Source organism: Leptidea sinapis, chromosome Z (assembly GCF_905404315.1).
Source record: "Leptidea sinapis chromosome Z, ilLepSina1.1, whole genome shotgun sequence".
Lineage (NCBI taxonomy): Eukaryota > Metazoa > Arthropoda > Insecta > Lepidoptera > Pieridae > Leptidea > Leptidea sinapis.
The window spans coordinates 35,745,759-35,758,282 of record NC_066312.1 but is presented as its reverse complement, the minus strand read 5'-3'; the positions used below and the strand labels follow the sequence as shown (position 1 = coordinate 35,758,282).

Below are 12,524 nucleotides of genomic sequence, written 5' to 3'. Positions count from 1 at the left end.
AATCCACTTTTCAATCAAATTTCAGTCCAATATTCCTTCATTTCTGTGTAGATTCAACACGGCAACACAAGTTTCAATACGCGTTTTTTTCTGCAGATCAGTCAAGTGATGAGGCACTCATTTTTCATATTTTTTTATTTTATTGATTTGACGCAAATGAGTCAATATTGTTGGCTCAGATCGGCTTCCACCATCTCTTTCACTTCATTGTTTGGGCCACCTGTGTGGGTGGTCTTCAATGTGGTTCGTTCTTCAAATCAAAGTTTCCATCACGAAAGCGTTTAAACCAAAATCGCACGGTACTATTATTAGCAGTCCCCTCTTCAAACGCAACATTGACATTGCGAGCTGTTTCTGCCGCGATAGATCCGCGTCGGTACTATTATTCAAAAATTCTTGTGTAAGCTGAATAAAAAAACAACTCAAAGTCGATAATCGAAAGTTGAACATTTTTTAAAAGAAGAACCTACATAGAGACCTAGTAAAAAAGTTTCAATCAAAAATCTCCAACCATTAACGTTCTATGTCAATTCAAAGTACCTATTACAATAAAACGGCAATTTCATAATTAACCCCTATATTTACCCGTTTTTATCTTTTAAAGCATAGGTCGAATTGATATGAAATGTTGAAAAAATGCCTTTTTTTAGATGAAGCAAAGCGCACCGGCCACCAGCTAGTATAAAATATAGAAGGGAAACAAAAGAACTTTGAAATGGTATAGGATTTCTGAGGACAAATGAAGAACGTGTAAACACTGGTATGCTGGGTTTTTTTATATTTACGCCTCTCAGTGGTTTGCTGCAAATCAGTGGTATTAATTGATATACGACGGGGATTCGTACTGTATGATACCTCTTATACCAGCCATGCCAAAAATTCTTAATCTAATCAACGAAAACCGGAACAAACTTGTGTTTAAAATCGAGCCTGTTTTTGCGATGAATAGGATTGAGTTCAAGTAAATGAATCCCTCGAATTGATAGCACTCATAACATGACTTCCACACCCTCTATTTGTGCCAATCAGTGTGGATGAGTGGCAGTCAGGAGACGAACAAGACAGTGACCTGACGGTAAGTCATACGACGCGTCCATTACAAACCAGAGCCATTGAGGTTTATTGAAACACACAAAATTCTAAGCAGCCTCGCGATGCGCTCGTCTATCTGAGACATAAGTCAAAGTGAAATAAACTTTATTCAATTAGGCTTAATCTAAGCGCTTTTGAATCGTCATTAAAATATTAAAGTAATTTGAATAACTGAATCTACTGTATGATAACAAAAAGTTGAACTCGTGAGAATAACCTTACAATAAACTCAACGGCTACTCTTTTTAAATCAAAAAAACTATCTTACAATGGCTATAACATAGGTACATAACAAATTAGTTTGTAAGATGCTGTATTCAATATACGAATCGTGTTCAACGTTAATAGCGTTTTAAATATCAAATATCTATATATATAAAAATGAATTGCTGTTCGTTAGTCTCACTAAAACTCGTGAACGGCTGGACCGATTTGGCCGGCAAACCGACACAAGATCGATAGTTATTCGGGTCAGAAGAGCATCCCGACTTAAATATTGGTGTGATTTTACTATGTTTCAGAAGGTCAGGAAACACGCCACGATTAATACAATTATTAAGGACTATTGCAAGATATATGGTGCTATGACATCCATCATTGAATTTATTATTTTAACAGAAATGCCCGATTTATCAGCAGTATTTTTCATGTCTAGAGACTTAAAAGTTTTAATTATTTCTCCAGGGCTAACAAAACGAAAATTTGTTGACATCCTCTAACATTTTTCAGAAGAATTGACTCAGCACCACTGGTGGAGGAGACAAGAGTGCTTGTGATAGAAACTGGAATGTCAGAAAAAAAATTCTCTAAAGCAGAAGGAACTTCCTGCTGAGATTGAATTATAGTATTGTTTATTGATAGATTGTATTCAATGTTGCGGTCTTTCACTCTTCCAGAGTCCCAGTTAATCACATTCCAAGTCATCTTTATTATATTCGGTGCATTTTTAATTATTTGTCTGATATGCATAGACTTTGCAATAGGACGAACGTTTTATAATTTAGAGTATTTTCTCCTATGAATGCCAGCTGTTGCCCAATCATTAAATGACAAGAGACAACATAAACTTTTTAATTTTAGTACATTTATTGACCTCAATATTAAAAGAGGCTAACTGACCAAAGTGGTCTGAACTCAGTTTGTTTATTATTGCCTAAGAAATTGGTAAATATTTTATCAATACAGCTTTTGGAGGTGCCGGTTACTCCGTAGGCTCTAAGAAAATATTAGTTAAATCATATGATTTGAATAAAGATCTGAATCTAATACTGGAGGTGGATTTATCTAATAAATTAGTATTACAATCACCACATAGGTATCATGATATACTTCTTCGACTTACATAATTTTAATAAACCTCCTCCAATACACTTTCAAATAATTCATATACTGTAGGTATATACTAATAACAATAGGGTTGCAAGATGGCAATCGAATATAATAATGACTGTAGTTCGATACATTTTATGTAACCTTTTTATATTTGGTAGGCTTGAGAATAGGTCTTCATCTATTTTTTATACCCCAAAAATTTTAATTATTGATTTGCTGGGTCAGCTTGTTATGTATAAATATTTTATAAGACGAACTAAACAATAAATTGTTAAAAAAATCTGTTTAAATATAAATTATCTTACGTACTACCAACCTAACCTACATAAGATATTTATTCTCATTAGCACAGTAAATACACAAGCCACAGCGCCCTTCAAACCGAAACACAGATAATTATTGATGCTTGGAGTGTCCAAGCATCAATTATCTGTGCTATAGCAACTGGCTGGCAGAGGAAGAAACCACCAGTTTGGTATAAAATGGATAATGTCACCAGCACTTTTTGTCCAGTACGTCGGCATTACACAACCGAAGGTTCACAAGATATTTGTTGCTTTTTGCAGCCAGTTGTGAAATCAACCGTCGGCTATGGATTCATATACAGGTGTCACAAAAGTTAGTGCTAAGCGAATGTCCAGATGCCTTGTATTTCGGGATTCCTCATAGTTTTTTCTTGTTAGGAAAATTTCTAACCCTTTTGAATCTTTTTTACATTTTAAAATTATCTACATTTTTTTAATATTTCCAAAAACTATTATATATAGCTAAAAAGGAGTATCTTTTTTGAGTAAATTGTTTATACTTTTTTTAATTGTTACGAATAAGATTGTAAATTTTTATAAATCCATTTCGGTACATGTTAATCGAATGACACCTGGTTAATATTTTTCTAAGACTGATGGAAGAAGTTGACCATTAATGCACTTAATGAGTGTGTGTGTGTATTGGGTATATTCGGCTTAGTACGCTAGAGCAAATTTTAATGAAATTCATAGGGTAAATTAATTAATTAATTCATAATTTAATAATTGTTACGACCTAGCCGTCTAAGTTAATATTATTTATTACCTTATGTTTTGAGTACAATCAGTATTGAGTTATACCCAACTAATATGCTGAATAGCAAACCTTTTTGGGACAAAACACTGCAAATGCTTACTATGTTGATCTAGAATAAGTCTTACTTTAGTTTTTTCTTTGGATCTTGATGTAAGTATATTAGTATTAATTAGATAAGGCATAAAGATAAGTTTTTCATTGACAAGTTTTGTATTTGTTATTATATTTTGTTAATGTTTACCTCTATTTGTAGCATTGGTTTCAAATAAAGATCCTATACTTACTTACTGAAATTAGAAATTTCTCAAAAAAGGTTTTTTTTGTATATGCAAGACTTACCTTCCTAATTAAGACAAAAATGAAGCACATATCGCAAAAATTGATGTCTCTTACGAACAATCTCTTGTAAGTTAAATCATAATTAAGAAAATATGAAAAAACGCGGAACATACTGGGGCATCATTCTATCTCTGGACAACCGCTTGAACCTATTTTAAGGATAGATTGAAACAAAGAAATTGCATGATTTTTGATTAATAAGATTGAAAAAAGATATGTTTTGAAACTTGTTATAAAAACACACTGAAGTACATACAAAGGAATTATGTAGAACGGTTTTAAAAGTTTAACCAAAGAATTTCTCACTGTTTAGTGAATGATGTACCTACATCATTTTACATTTTACGTTCTGCAATTCCCGATGATTAAAACAATATTTTGTTCACTAGAGAGTGTTCACTCTCAGAGAATTAAAAAAAACGTTGAATTGTTTTATAGATACCTACCTAAAGCCCGCTCTACATTCACACGAGAATTTCGCGAGAAAGCGAGAAAAACACCAGAAACACGAATATAGAACCGATTTACATAATCTTCGCAGGTTCTCGCCTTGTTCTCCGATCTTTCTCGGATTTTTGGCGCGAGATAAAAGAGCTGAGAACTCGAGAACAGACGGGAACTTATATTTACTCCACACTCGCATGTTTCTCAGTGTCGGTAGCGAGAGAATTGTCGATTATAATAGTTTTACGTGGTATTTATAGAGTATCAATAAGAGCGAGATTTGGACGACCAAGCTAGAATTGATATTCCATGAATATTTTCAAGCAGAACCGATTTTGTGGAATATAAGTTTAAAAGATTATAAACATAAATTAAAATCTACGATGCGTGGAATCGTATTAGAATCTTGATGGAATTACCCATTGAATAATTAAAAAACAAAAAAAAAATATTGTTGCAGTTACTTCTGGATCTTCGAGCGTGAGAACTTTGCGAGTGTGTACACAAAGAAGCTCTTGCCGAGAATGTCACTGGGATTCTTGCCTAGATCATCAGGATCTCGCGTGAGTATGGAGCTGAATAAGGGTTAAAGCCTAGTATTTTCTATAAAATAAACTTCAAATTTAAAATGAATAATTCCGATACTTACACTATTTTATCTTAAAACAAAGGGAAAATATACTCAAACGCCAAGCTATATCCAAATTCATCCTCTTATTAAAATGAGAGCAAAATATACCTAGAATCATTTCTTGCTAATCAATTCGTTCTAAATATGCACCTATCTAATAACTAGACTTTCGGCTAGTGTAAAAGACTTAAACGACTTCGTTTCCTCTTACTTCGGTAAATCCGGATCACACAACGCTACTACTCTAACGAGATCGCGATGCTGAGTTACGATATAATTACTGATGTCAGTAAAGTTAAAGGTTATCACCAACTAATAAAAATTTACGATAACTTGTTTTGAGCAAGTGTATTGATCATAATCAAATTTACAAAAAAAGAAAGAAAGTTAAAAAAAAAAGTAAGTTTCAACTTTTCGTCGTGCTGAAGCACCGAATATTGCTATTCACTATGAAATACGTAGCAGAAAAAATCATTTACAACCATAATATACCTAATATTATATTAATAAATTGAAAGTACTCATGTCCCCAAAATGGCGCTTTAGTACCTATCTTGGTGTTCCAGGGACGATTTTATGATTAAAACGTACTTAATTATATAATGTAGAAAAACTAGTATTTTTTTAATTAGAGTACGATATTTTACGATTGACAGTTATATTTAAATATGTAAGCATTCACATTTAATTTAGTATTAGTATATGATTTACCTACACAGTTAAATGCAGATCATTTATATTGATTAATGGCAATAAATTATGATTTGAATTCTTTTGTTGCCAATCCACGTTCTAAATAAAAAAAGAATTAATTTGACAAAACTCAAAATAATCAACGTGGTGATGACTTGATGAGTGACGCAGCTATTTGCAAGTTGCTGTTGCTAAGTTGCTAACCTGCTTGTGCCTCTGCCTAGCCTACTCTGCTCGGCCCAGGACAACGAGAAGCAGATTATTTCCAAATATTTTATTTTCCCAAGGTAGAATACTATTTAAAAGTCTTGGAAACAGCTGCAGTAGACCCAAAGGTGATTTTTTTCTGCATATAACCTAATACGCAACAAGCGTGGCCGGTAGGTAGCTGGCGGTAGTGGAAACCGTGAGTTAATAATTGTTTCAAATTTTTACTTAATTGCAGAAAGAAGAAACTTACGTTCAAAATGATTGATCTATTTACGCCATTTTTGCCTTTTCTAAAATTTAAAAACGTGTGCACAGACAACAATGTGTTTCGAATGCATTACAAAGTAACGGTTATGATGTTGCTGATTTTTACGTTGCTGGTAACTTCAAAGCAATTCTTTGGTGAGCCGATCCACTGTATGACACACGACAACTCTGATGATAATAAAGAAGCTATCAATAGCTACTGTTGGATATATGGAACATATACATTGAAGAGTAGATTCGGTGGTTAGTAATTATTTATTTTTTCTCATTTACGGCCGTTCTCAATATTCAGTCTATCTCTTACTTGAGATAAAAATCGTAACTATCGTTGACTTTTCTGTCCCAATAAACTTATTGACGGTAACTCACGCTGTCTGTCAATGCGACGACGTATATCTTACCAGCGATAGAAGTTTGTATGGAAATTGCAATTCACGCATCACAATATAAGTCGATAAGAATGACATATTGGGACAGCTTCAGATTATTGACAGCTATTTACTGACAATAGAAGGTAGTAATTTATCTCTATGTGTAGATAGTATATTGGGAACGGCCGTTAAACAATTTAATTTTCAGCAAAGTAACTTACACAAATCTAATAAGAAATTGGGAAGTTTATTCATAACCTAATTAAATGTAAATCCATAATTTTTTGGCTTGAATTTCAGTGATAATTTTATGTAATAATAGTAGTGTTATTAATTACTATAAATATATACCCTTCGTTAAGAAAGAATGCTTAGATTATAGATTACATAGAGGATGCATGGTTATTGTCTAGGTCTGCCCAGGCCACCTAAAGTGCTAAGTTATATGATTTAAAAGTTGGGCTGGGACTTTCTCATCAGTTCTTCTTCCCATGTCATTTTACCAAGTCTTGTTGCAATATGATATGTTATTGTCACCCCCATGGTAAATAAATATATTTCTATTCTATTACTTATTTATCAGGAATAATTACAGTACAGTTGCAAGTTATTACCTATTATTCTAATAAGAATTAGGTTTAACTTGAATTAGATAGAAACCAATAATGATATATAAGTTGAAAATTTTCACGGAAATGTTGAAGTGGTTAACCTCATTAGAACACCATGAGTAGAATCTAATAACGGTTTAAACCATTTCAATTTAAAAATCTGTAAAATGTAATTTATTTAAATTAGTTTTTTCATACAACAGTTCAGATAAGTTTTTGGAGTTTTTCAGGATACTCATAACTCAAAGTAACTTCATGATAGTTACATCTAACTCTTTATAAATATGAATTATTCAATTCATTTGAATAACTTTTGATGTTTAAATTGTATAATTTTCAAGTCCAAACTGCCTTAACTATCTTGAGCAGTAAGAGTATGAGTGAGATAATAATAATCCAAATGAAAGTACTTCACAGGTATTGCTTGTGAATGTTCATTATATAGTTTTAGAAAGAATGAAATCAATTTTTCTTAATGAAAATAATCAGATAGATAATAGGTATACTTAAAATGATGTTTATCTTATTATTCTTCTTACTGATTCAAATCTGTATACAATAAACCTGCTCACAGGCACGGAAGGTAAACACATGGCATACTTGGGCATAGGACCAGAGAAGGGTGTTAAAAATGAACAGTTGAAGCATACTTACTACCAGTGGGTATGTTTTGTGTTACTGGGCCAGGCGGCCATGTTTTACACACCTCGCTATATTTGGAAGATCTGGGAAGGAGGCAGGTTGAAGGCACTGGCATCAGACTTGGGTAATTATCTACTTCTATTATTTATTATGTTCAATCTTGTTGCATTTACACAAATAAAACTGAAAACAAAAGTTATGAACTATGAGGGACTTGAACCCGCAATCTCTCACTTTTCAAGCACTTTTCCACTGAGCCAATCATTCAAGTGATGTAAAGTTCATAAATCTTGTTCAACTCTCAAGTTGTGGCTTCATCTACAGGATCTACTTTACAGTTGATGACCTGCTCAATCCCAATATTTGCATATTAGGAAATTTACTTGAGATGTCGCTCTTGCTAATATAAACAATTTGTAATGTTTTAAAGTGATAACTTTCACTTGTGGGATTAATTACACAAATATGTTGTTGTGTGAGTGTTGCATTTCTTTATCATAATGTTTCATCTTGTTATAGTTGAGTCTGAATTAGATAACTAAATAGTTGAATATATTATATTGTTTTCAGTTAGGGTTTATTCTGCCGGGCTAGGACATCAGTCTGATTCTAGAAAGCACTGATCACCCACCACCCACCCACCAAAGATTAAAATTGAAATCATGCTAGCACAGGTACTATATAAACTGTGTTCCTCATTCCTTTTTTAAAACTGATAGGAATAATACTTATATGATAAGATGCAGTATATTGCAGAGTTTTTAATATATATGTTGGTGATTACTTCTCTCGAAATACATATGACAATTTTATTCATACATTGAATGGGCATAGGGTACTTAATTTATATGGCAAAACAGTTGTTGCTGGGTCAGTACTTGTTAATTATAACTCTTCTTAACATACTTCACTGTTACAGGTACTAATATATCAAAAATCATGTTCACAAGTTTATTGGGTGATGTGGTTGGATACACATTTAACGTTCAATAAGCAAGTGTTGTTAACATTACTTTATTTCTATGATATTCTTTCACTATTTATGACAAATAACAAAATTACAGCCAGCCCCATTGTCAGAAAAGAATGGTCGGAATATCGGCGTGGTGAGCTTGTTGCCTACCTCAGCTACACTAACATGCATACACACAACATGTATGCTTTAAGGTATACAATCTGCGAAATACTGAACCTTGTCAATGTGGTAAGTTAGAGTAATTTGGTTATAGATCTATTATAATAACTAAAATATTATGTATTATACTTTTACTTGTAAATATCTTTCATTATAATTAATTACATTCACTATAAATATCACTATTCTTAAACTCTAATAGAACATGGCTCAACAAGAGGATAATGATAGAGCTCATCACCAGTGTGGAACCCTAGTAGTGTGTGTCTCAGTTGTCTGCTTATTTGATGAATCAATTCTAACAGGGCAGCAATAATGATTAAATATGTTGTGTTCTTGTGAAATTCAGATTACATGTTTTGGTCTTAGCTAGATGTGATACTAGCTAAGCAAATCTCATCAAAAATTATATAGAGACTTAGCTGTTGACATACAGCAACAATATGATAATCATGTCACCGTTAAAATATGTCTATGTTAAATTCAAACTTAAAAGCTTAAAATATTTTTTTCAGATTGGTCAAATATTTCTTTTGGATTATTTCCTGGGTGGCGCGTTCCGCAACTACGGTGCAGCAGTGGCAAGCTTCACCCATATTCCTAAAGTACCCAACAACTTCTTAGACTATGCATCTGTTAACCCTATGGATGAATTTTTTCCAAAATTAACAAAGTGCTGGTTTAGAATGTATGGTCCTTCTGGAACCATCGAAGTCAAGGACCGACTTTGTGTTCTACCACTAAATATTGTCAATGAAAAGATATTTATAATTCTATGGTTTTGGTTAATATTTTTGGCATTTATCTCTGCAGCTGCAGTCTTGTTCCGTATCTTAGTACTGTCAGTGCCTCCACTACGGACATACCTCATTATGGGCCAACTGCGGTATGTTAAAAGGAGAGTTGTGTCCAAAATAGTAAAACGTTTTGGCTTTGGTGATTGGTATATATTGTATCTGCTGGGCAAAAATATGAACCCAATCATATACAAAGACTTGATCATAGAACTTTCTAAAGAAATAGATAGCAAACCTACCATGATTTAGTTAATTTGATTTTTATTAAGTATAAATGCAACATTAATAATATTGTTAAGTTTGTTTACCTTACAAGTGTGTGTACCTTACAAGTGATTGATCTCAGAAGATATTTTTTATGTTAAGTTTAATTATCAAAACATTTGGTGATAAGTATTAAAACTAAAGTGGCCTACTTTTTATAAAGACTTATTGTACCAGTGCTCAATATAAAGATAATTTGTTACTATTTTTCTTTATTAAATTAAATTACAAAATTATAATACTTAATCTTTTATTTTTAGTCATTTATTTTGAATTTAACTTCCATAACAAGAGAAATCTCCAGTACATATTTCACATTTGTGATACACTTTCAAACCCAAAATGCACTAGACACAACACCTCAAGTGCAGTCACTTAAGTTTTCTAAAAAGAATTATCCAGAACAGCCTCTACATCCACAGTGCACACATTCCACTATCCTACCTTCTTCTAATTTACTCTTAGGGACTCTACAGATGCAGTTTGTTGCAAAATTTGTGTCTCTTGTCTGTATGCACCTTAAACAACAAAGATTTTCATATCCTGTCTTTTTCCACTTAGCTATAAGATTACCATCAGCTATTTTCTCATTTAGACAAAATTGATAGAGCTCTCTGCTAATTGCCTTCCTCCTATAGAACAAATCATAAATATATCTCGTCTTTTGATGATGAATTTTGAAGATTGGCCACAGAGATTCTTGTTTCCTTTTACCTTCATGAGGGTCTGTTTCCGCTGAAAAAGTGATATGGCTAGTAAATTATATAGGTCGAGACTATTACATTAATTCATTCTTCATATTGAATAATTTGAACACAAATCCATTGGCAACCATATTATTCTTAATTTAAATACAGTGTACCCATGAAAGTAGAATTATTATGTTTACAAACCTTCCCTCATCTTTTGTTCTAATTCTTCGAGTGTTGGTTCAATGAGCTCCCAACCATCAGGGGGAGGCTTACGGCTACGGCGTACTTTAGGCATGATGTTGTAGTAGTTGTATTCAATAGTATAAAAATTTCAACGGAGTTTGTTACGCCGTAAGCGTGTTTACTTGATGACTAATTCTATGGTTGATGGCGTATCCCAAAGAGAATATAAACATTAAACGGCTATGTGCATTGTGCGTAATTGCGTAGGTACCTTTTAGATTTCGCCAACGACGAGCTAAACATTTTTTTTTATTAAATGGTTCCGTCGACTGGATGGCGACGGTTGAGCCAACGTCATGGTGGAGAGATTTTTTATTTAGCTTACTTAAGTAAAGGAAACGATCGGTTGATATAGCTGTGGTTTCCTTTTTTGGACTGAACAATACGCAACAAGAGTTATTACGGTTAGTAATAAACACCCATAAAATTAGCTACCTTGTTAGTATCTAATCAAAATATAAGAGAAAAATGTGTGAGTGCCTTCCTACGAGTATCTTATCTTCCTCAAGGCTACATTCACATATAAAACGGTCTCTTACCCAGATCTTGGCCAAAAGGACACTACTGGAGAACAGAGAAATCTCAAGTGAAGTCTGTTTTGTTTTGATGGAAGAACTGGTTCTTTCTTCGCCCTTTATACAAAAGCCCTTAAAGTACAAAAAGTAAAGCCCTGGGGCTTTGAGGGGATAAAGGGTTATAAGGGGATAGAACCATAGAGTTTACCTTTAGTTTGGTTTGTGGTTTGCCATGAATCAGCCAGAAAGGGTTTTGGACATAGAGCGTAGATCTCGAGGGAAACTGTAATTATATTTTAATATTCCAGACTGAATCGCGTCTTTAGCCCACGAGTCTGCAATTTCATTGACAGTTATCCCTAGATGGCTAGGTATCCAAGCTAATGCAACTTCTATTCCTATTGTGTGACATCTGTACAGTATAGGCCTTTGTTCTCAAATTAATTGTGAAGTTGTTTGAAGATTTGAAAGGATTTTTTACTAGGACCATCAAGCAGCTTATATTGCTATAAATAATTAATTATGGAGTCAGATAGGATAAAAGCCTTGTTGATCTTATGTGATTCAACATATGACACCGCCTCTGACAGGGCAATTGATTCGTCAGTAAAGATGGAGTACTGCGAGGACTTTTGTAATTTAAAATTATATGTATCTTAGGTATCCAAACTGCAGAACCGATCCAACTATTATTGGATAATTTGGATGCATCCGTGTACAGCGTCACCCAATCAGACCAATGAAAACACGGAATCGAATTAAATTTTATATTGGCTGTCAAAAAAAAATTAGGTTGGAAAATGAGAGACTGGTATTCTACTTCAAGGAGTGGACATAAGGCTGATTTTGAAATGGGAACTGAGAAGGCTTTGAATTTAGTATTAGAATTAATTAACGGAGGGAGATATTTAAGAGACCAATATGAAGAAGTTTGAATAGTCAGAGACATAGAGTGTAGAATATCAAGAAGGGGGTGTGCGTTTAAATTGGATTAGGTACGTTAGTTAGTAATCTATCGCCTAGGTACTGATGGTGAACTATGGTGAAGAGGTGGGTCTACACACTATACTTGGAATGCGTTGACGGGAGAACATTTCATAGCACCAGTTATGATTCGTAAGGATTTGGACTGGATTTTCTCCAGGGCGATTTTGCTACACAGTTCAAAAAGAAAACTGCCGCAA

The 12,524-nt window shown here is 33.4% G+C and overlaps 2 protein-coding genes across 3 annotated transcripts; one reads left to right on the top strand and one right to left on the bottom strand.

Moving 5' to 3' along the window:
* The first annotated feature begins 586 nt into the window (after positions 1–586).
* Positions 587–10,123, top strand: LOC126978588 (innexin inx2-like). Of its 2 annotated transcripts, XM_050827548.1 has the most exons (6): positions 587–760; positions 4,730–4,832; positions 6,039–6,313; positions 7,627–7,818; positions 8,759–8,898; positions 9,345–10,123. In XM_050827548.1, the coding sequence occupies exons 3-6, from the start codon at positions 6,061–6,063 to the stop codon at positions 9,873–9,875; spliced, it is 1,116 nt and encodes a 371-aa protein (XP_050683505.1). In that variant the 5' UTR covers positions 587–760; positions 4,730–4,832; positions 6,039–6,060; the 3' UTR covers positions 9,876–10,123. The 2 variants fall into 2 exon arrangements, with proteins under 2 accessions (XP_050683505.1, XP_050683506.1); XM_050827549.1 differs by lacking the exons at positions 587–760; positions 4,730–4,832 and adding an exon at positions 5,784–5,928.
* LOC126978599 (protein BUD31 homolog) lies at positions 10,124–11,022 on the bottom strand. Its single transcript, XM_050827559.1, has 2 exons — positions 10,784–11,022; positions 10,124–10,625 (listed from the first exon to the last, which is right to left on the bottom strand). The coding sequence occupies exons 1-2, from the start codon at positions 10,875–10,877 to the stop codon at positions 10,285–10,287; spliced, it is 435 nt and encodes a 144-aa protein (XP_050683516.1). The 5' UTR covers positions 10,878–11,022; the 3' UTR covers positions 10,124–10,284.
* Positions 11,023–12,524: the final 1,502 nt, after the last annotated feature.

Coding starts and splice junctions, on each gene's coding strand:
- LOC126978588 (XM_050827548.1), top strand. CDS start 6,061: ATGATTGATCTATTTACGCCATTTTTGCCTTTTCTAAAATTTAAAAAC. Junction 6,314..7,626: donor ATTGAAGAGTAGATTCGGTG/GTTAGTAATTAT, acceptor ACCTGCTCACAG/GCACGGAAGGTAAACACATG. Junction 8,899..9,344: donor TACTGAACCTTGTCAATGTG/GTAAGTTAGAGT, acceptor TATTTTTTTCAG/ATTGGTCAAATATTTCTTTT.
- LOC126978599 (XM_050827559.1), bottom strand. CDS start 10,877: ATGCCTAAAGTACGCCGTAGCCGTAAGCCTCCCCCTGATGGTTGGGAG. Junction 10,626..10,783: donor AGAACAAAAGATGAGGGAAG/GTTTGTAAACAT, acceptor TCACTTTTTCAG/CGGAAACAGACCCTCATGAA.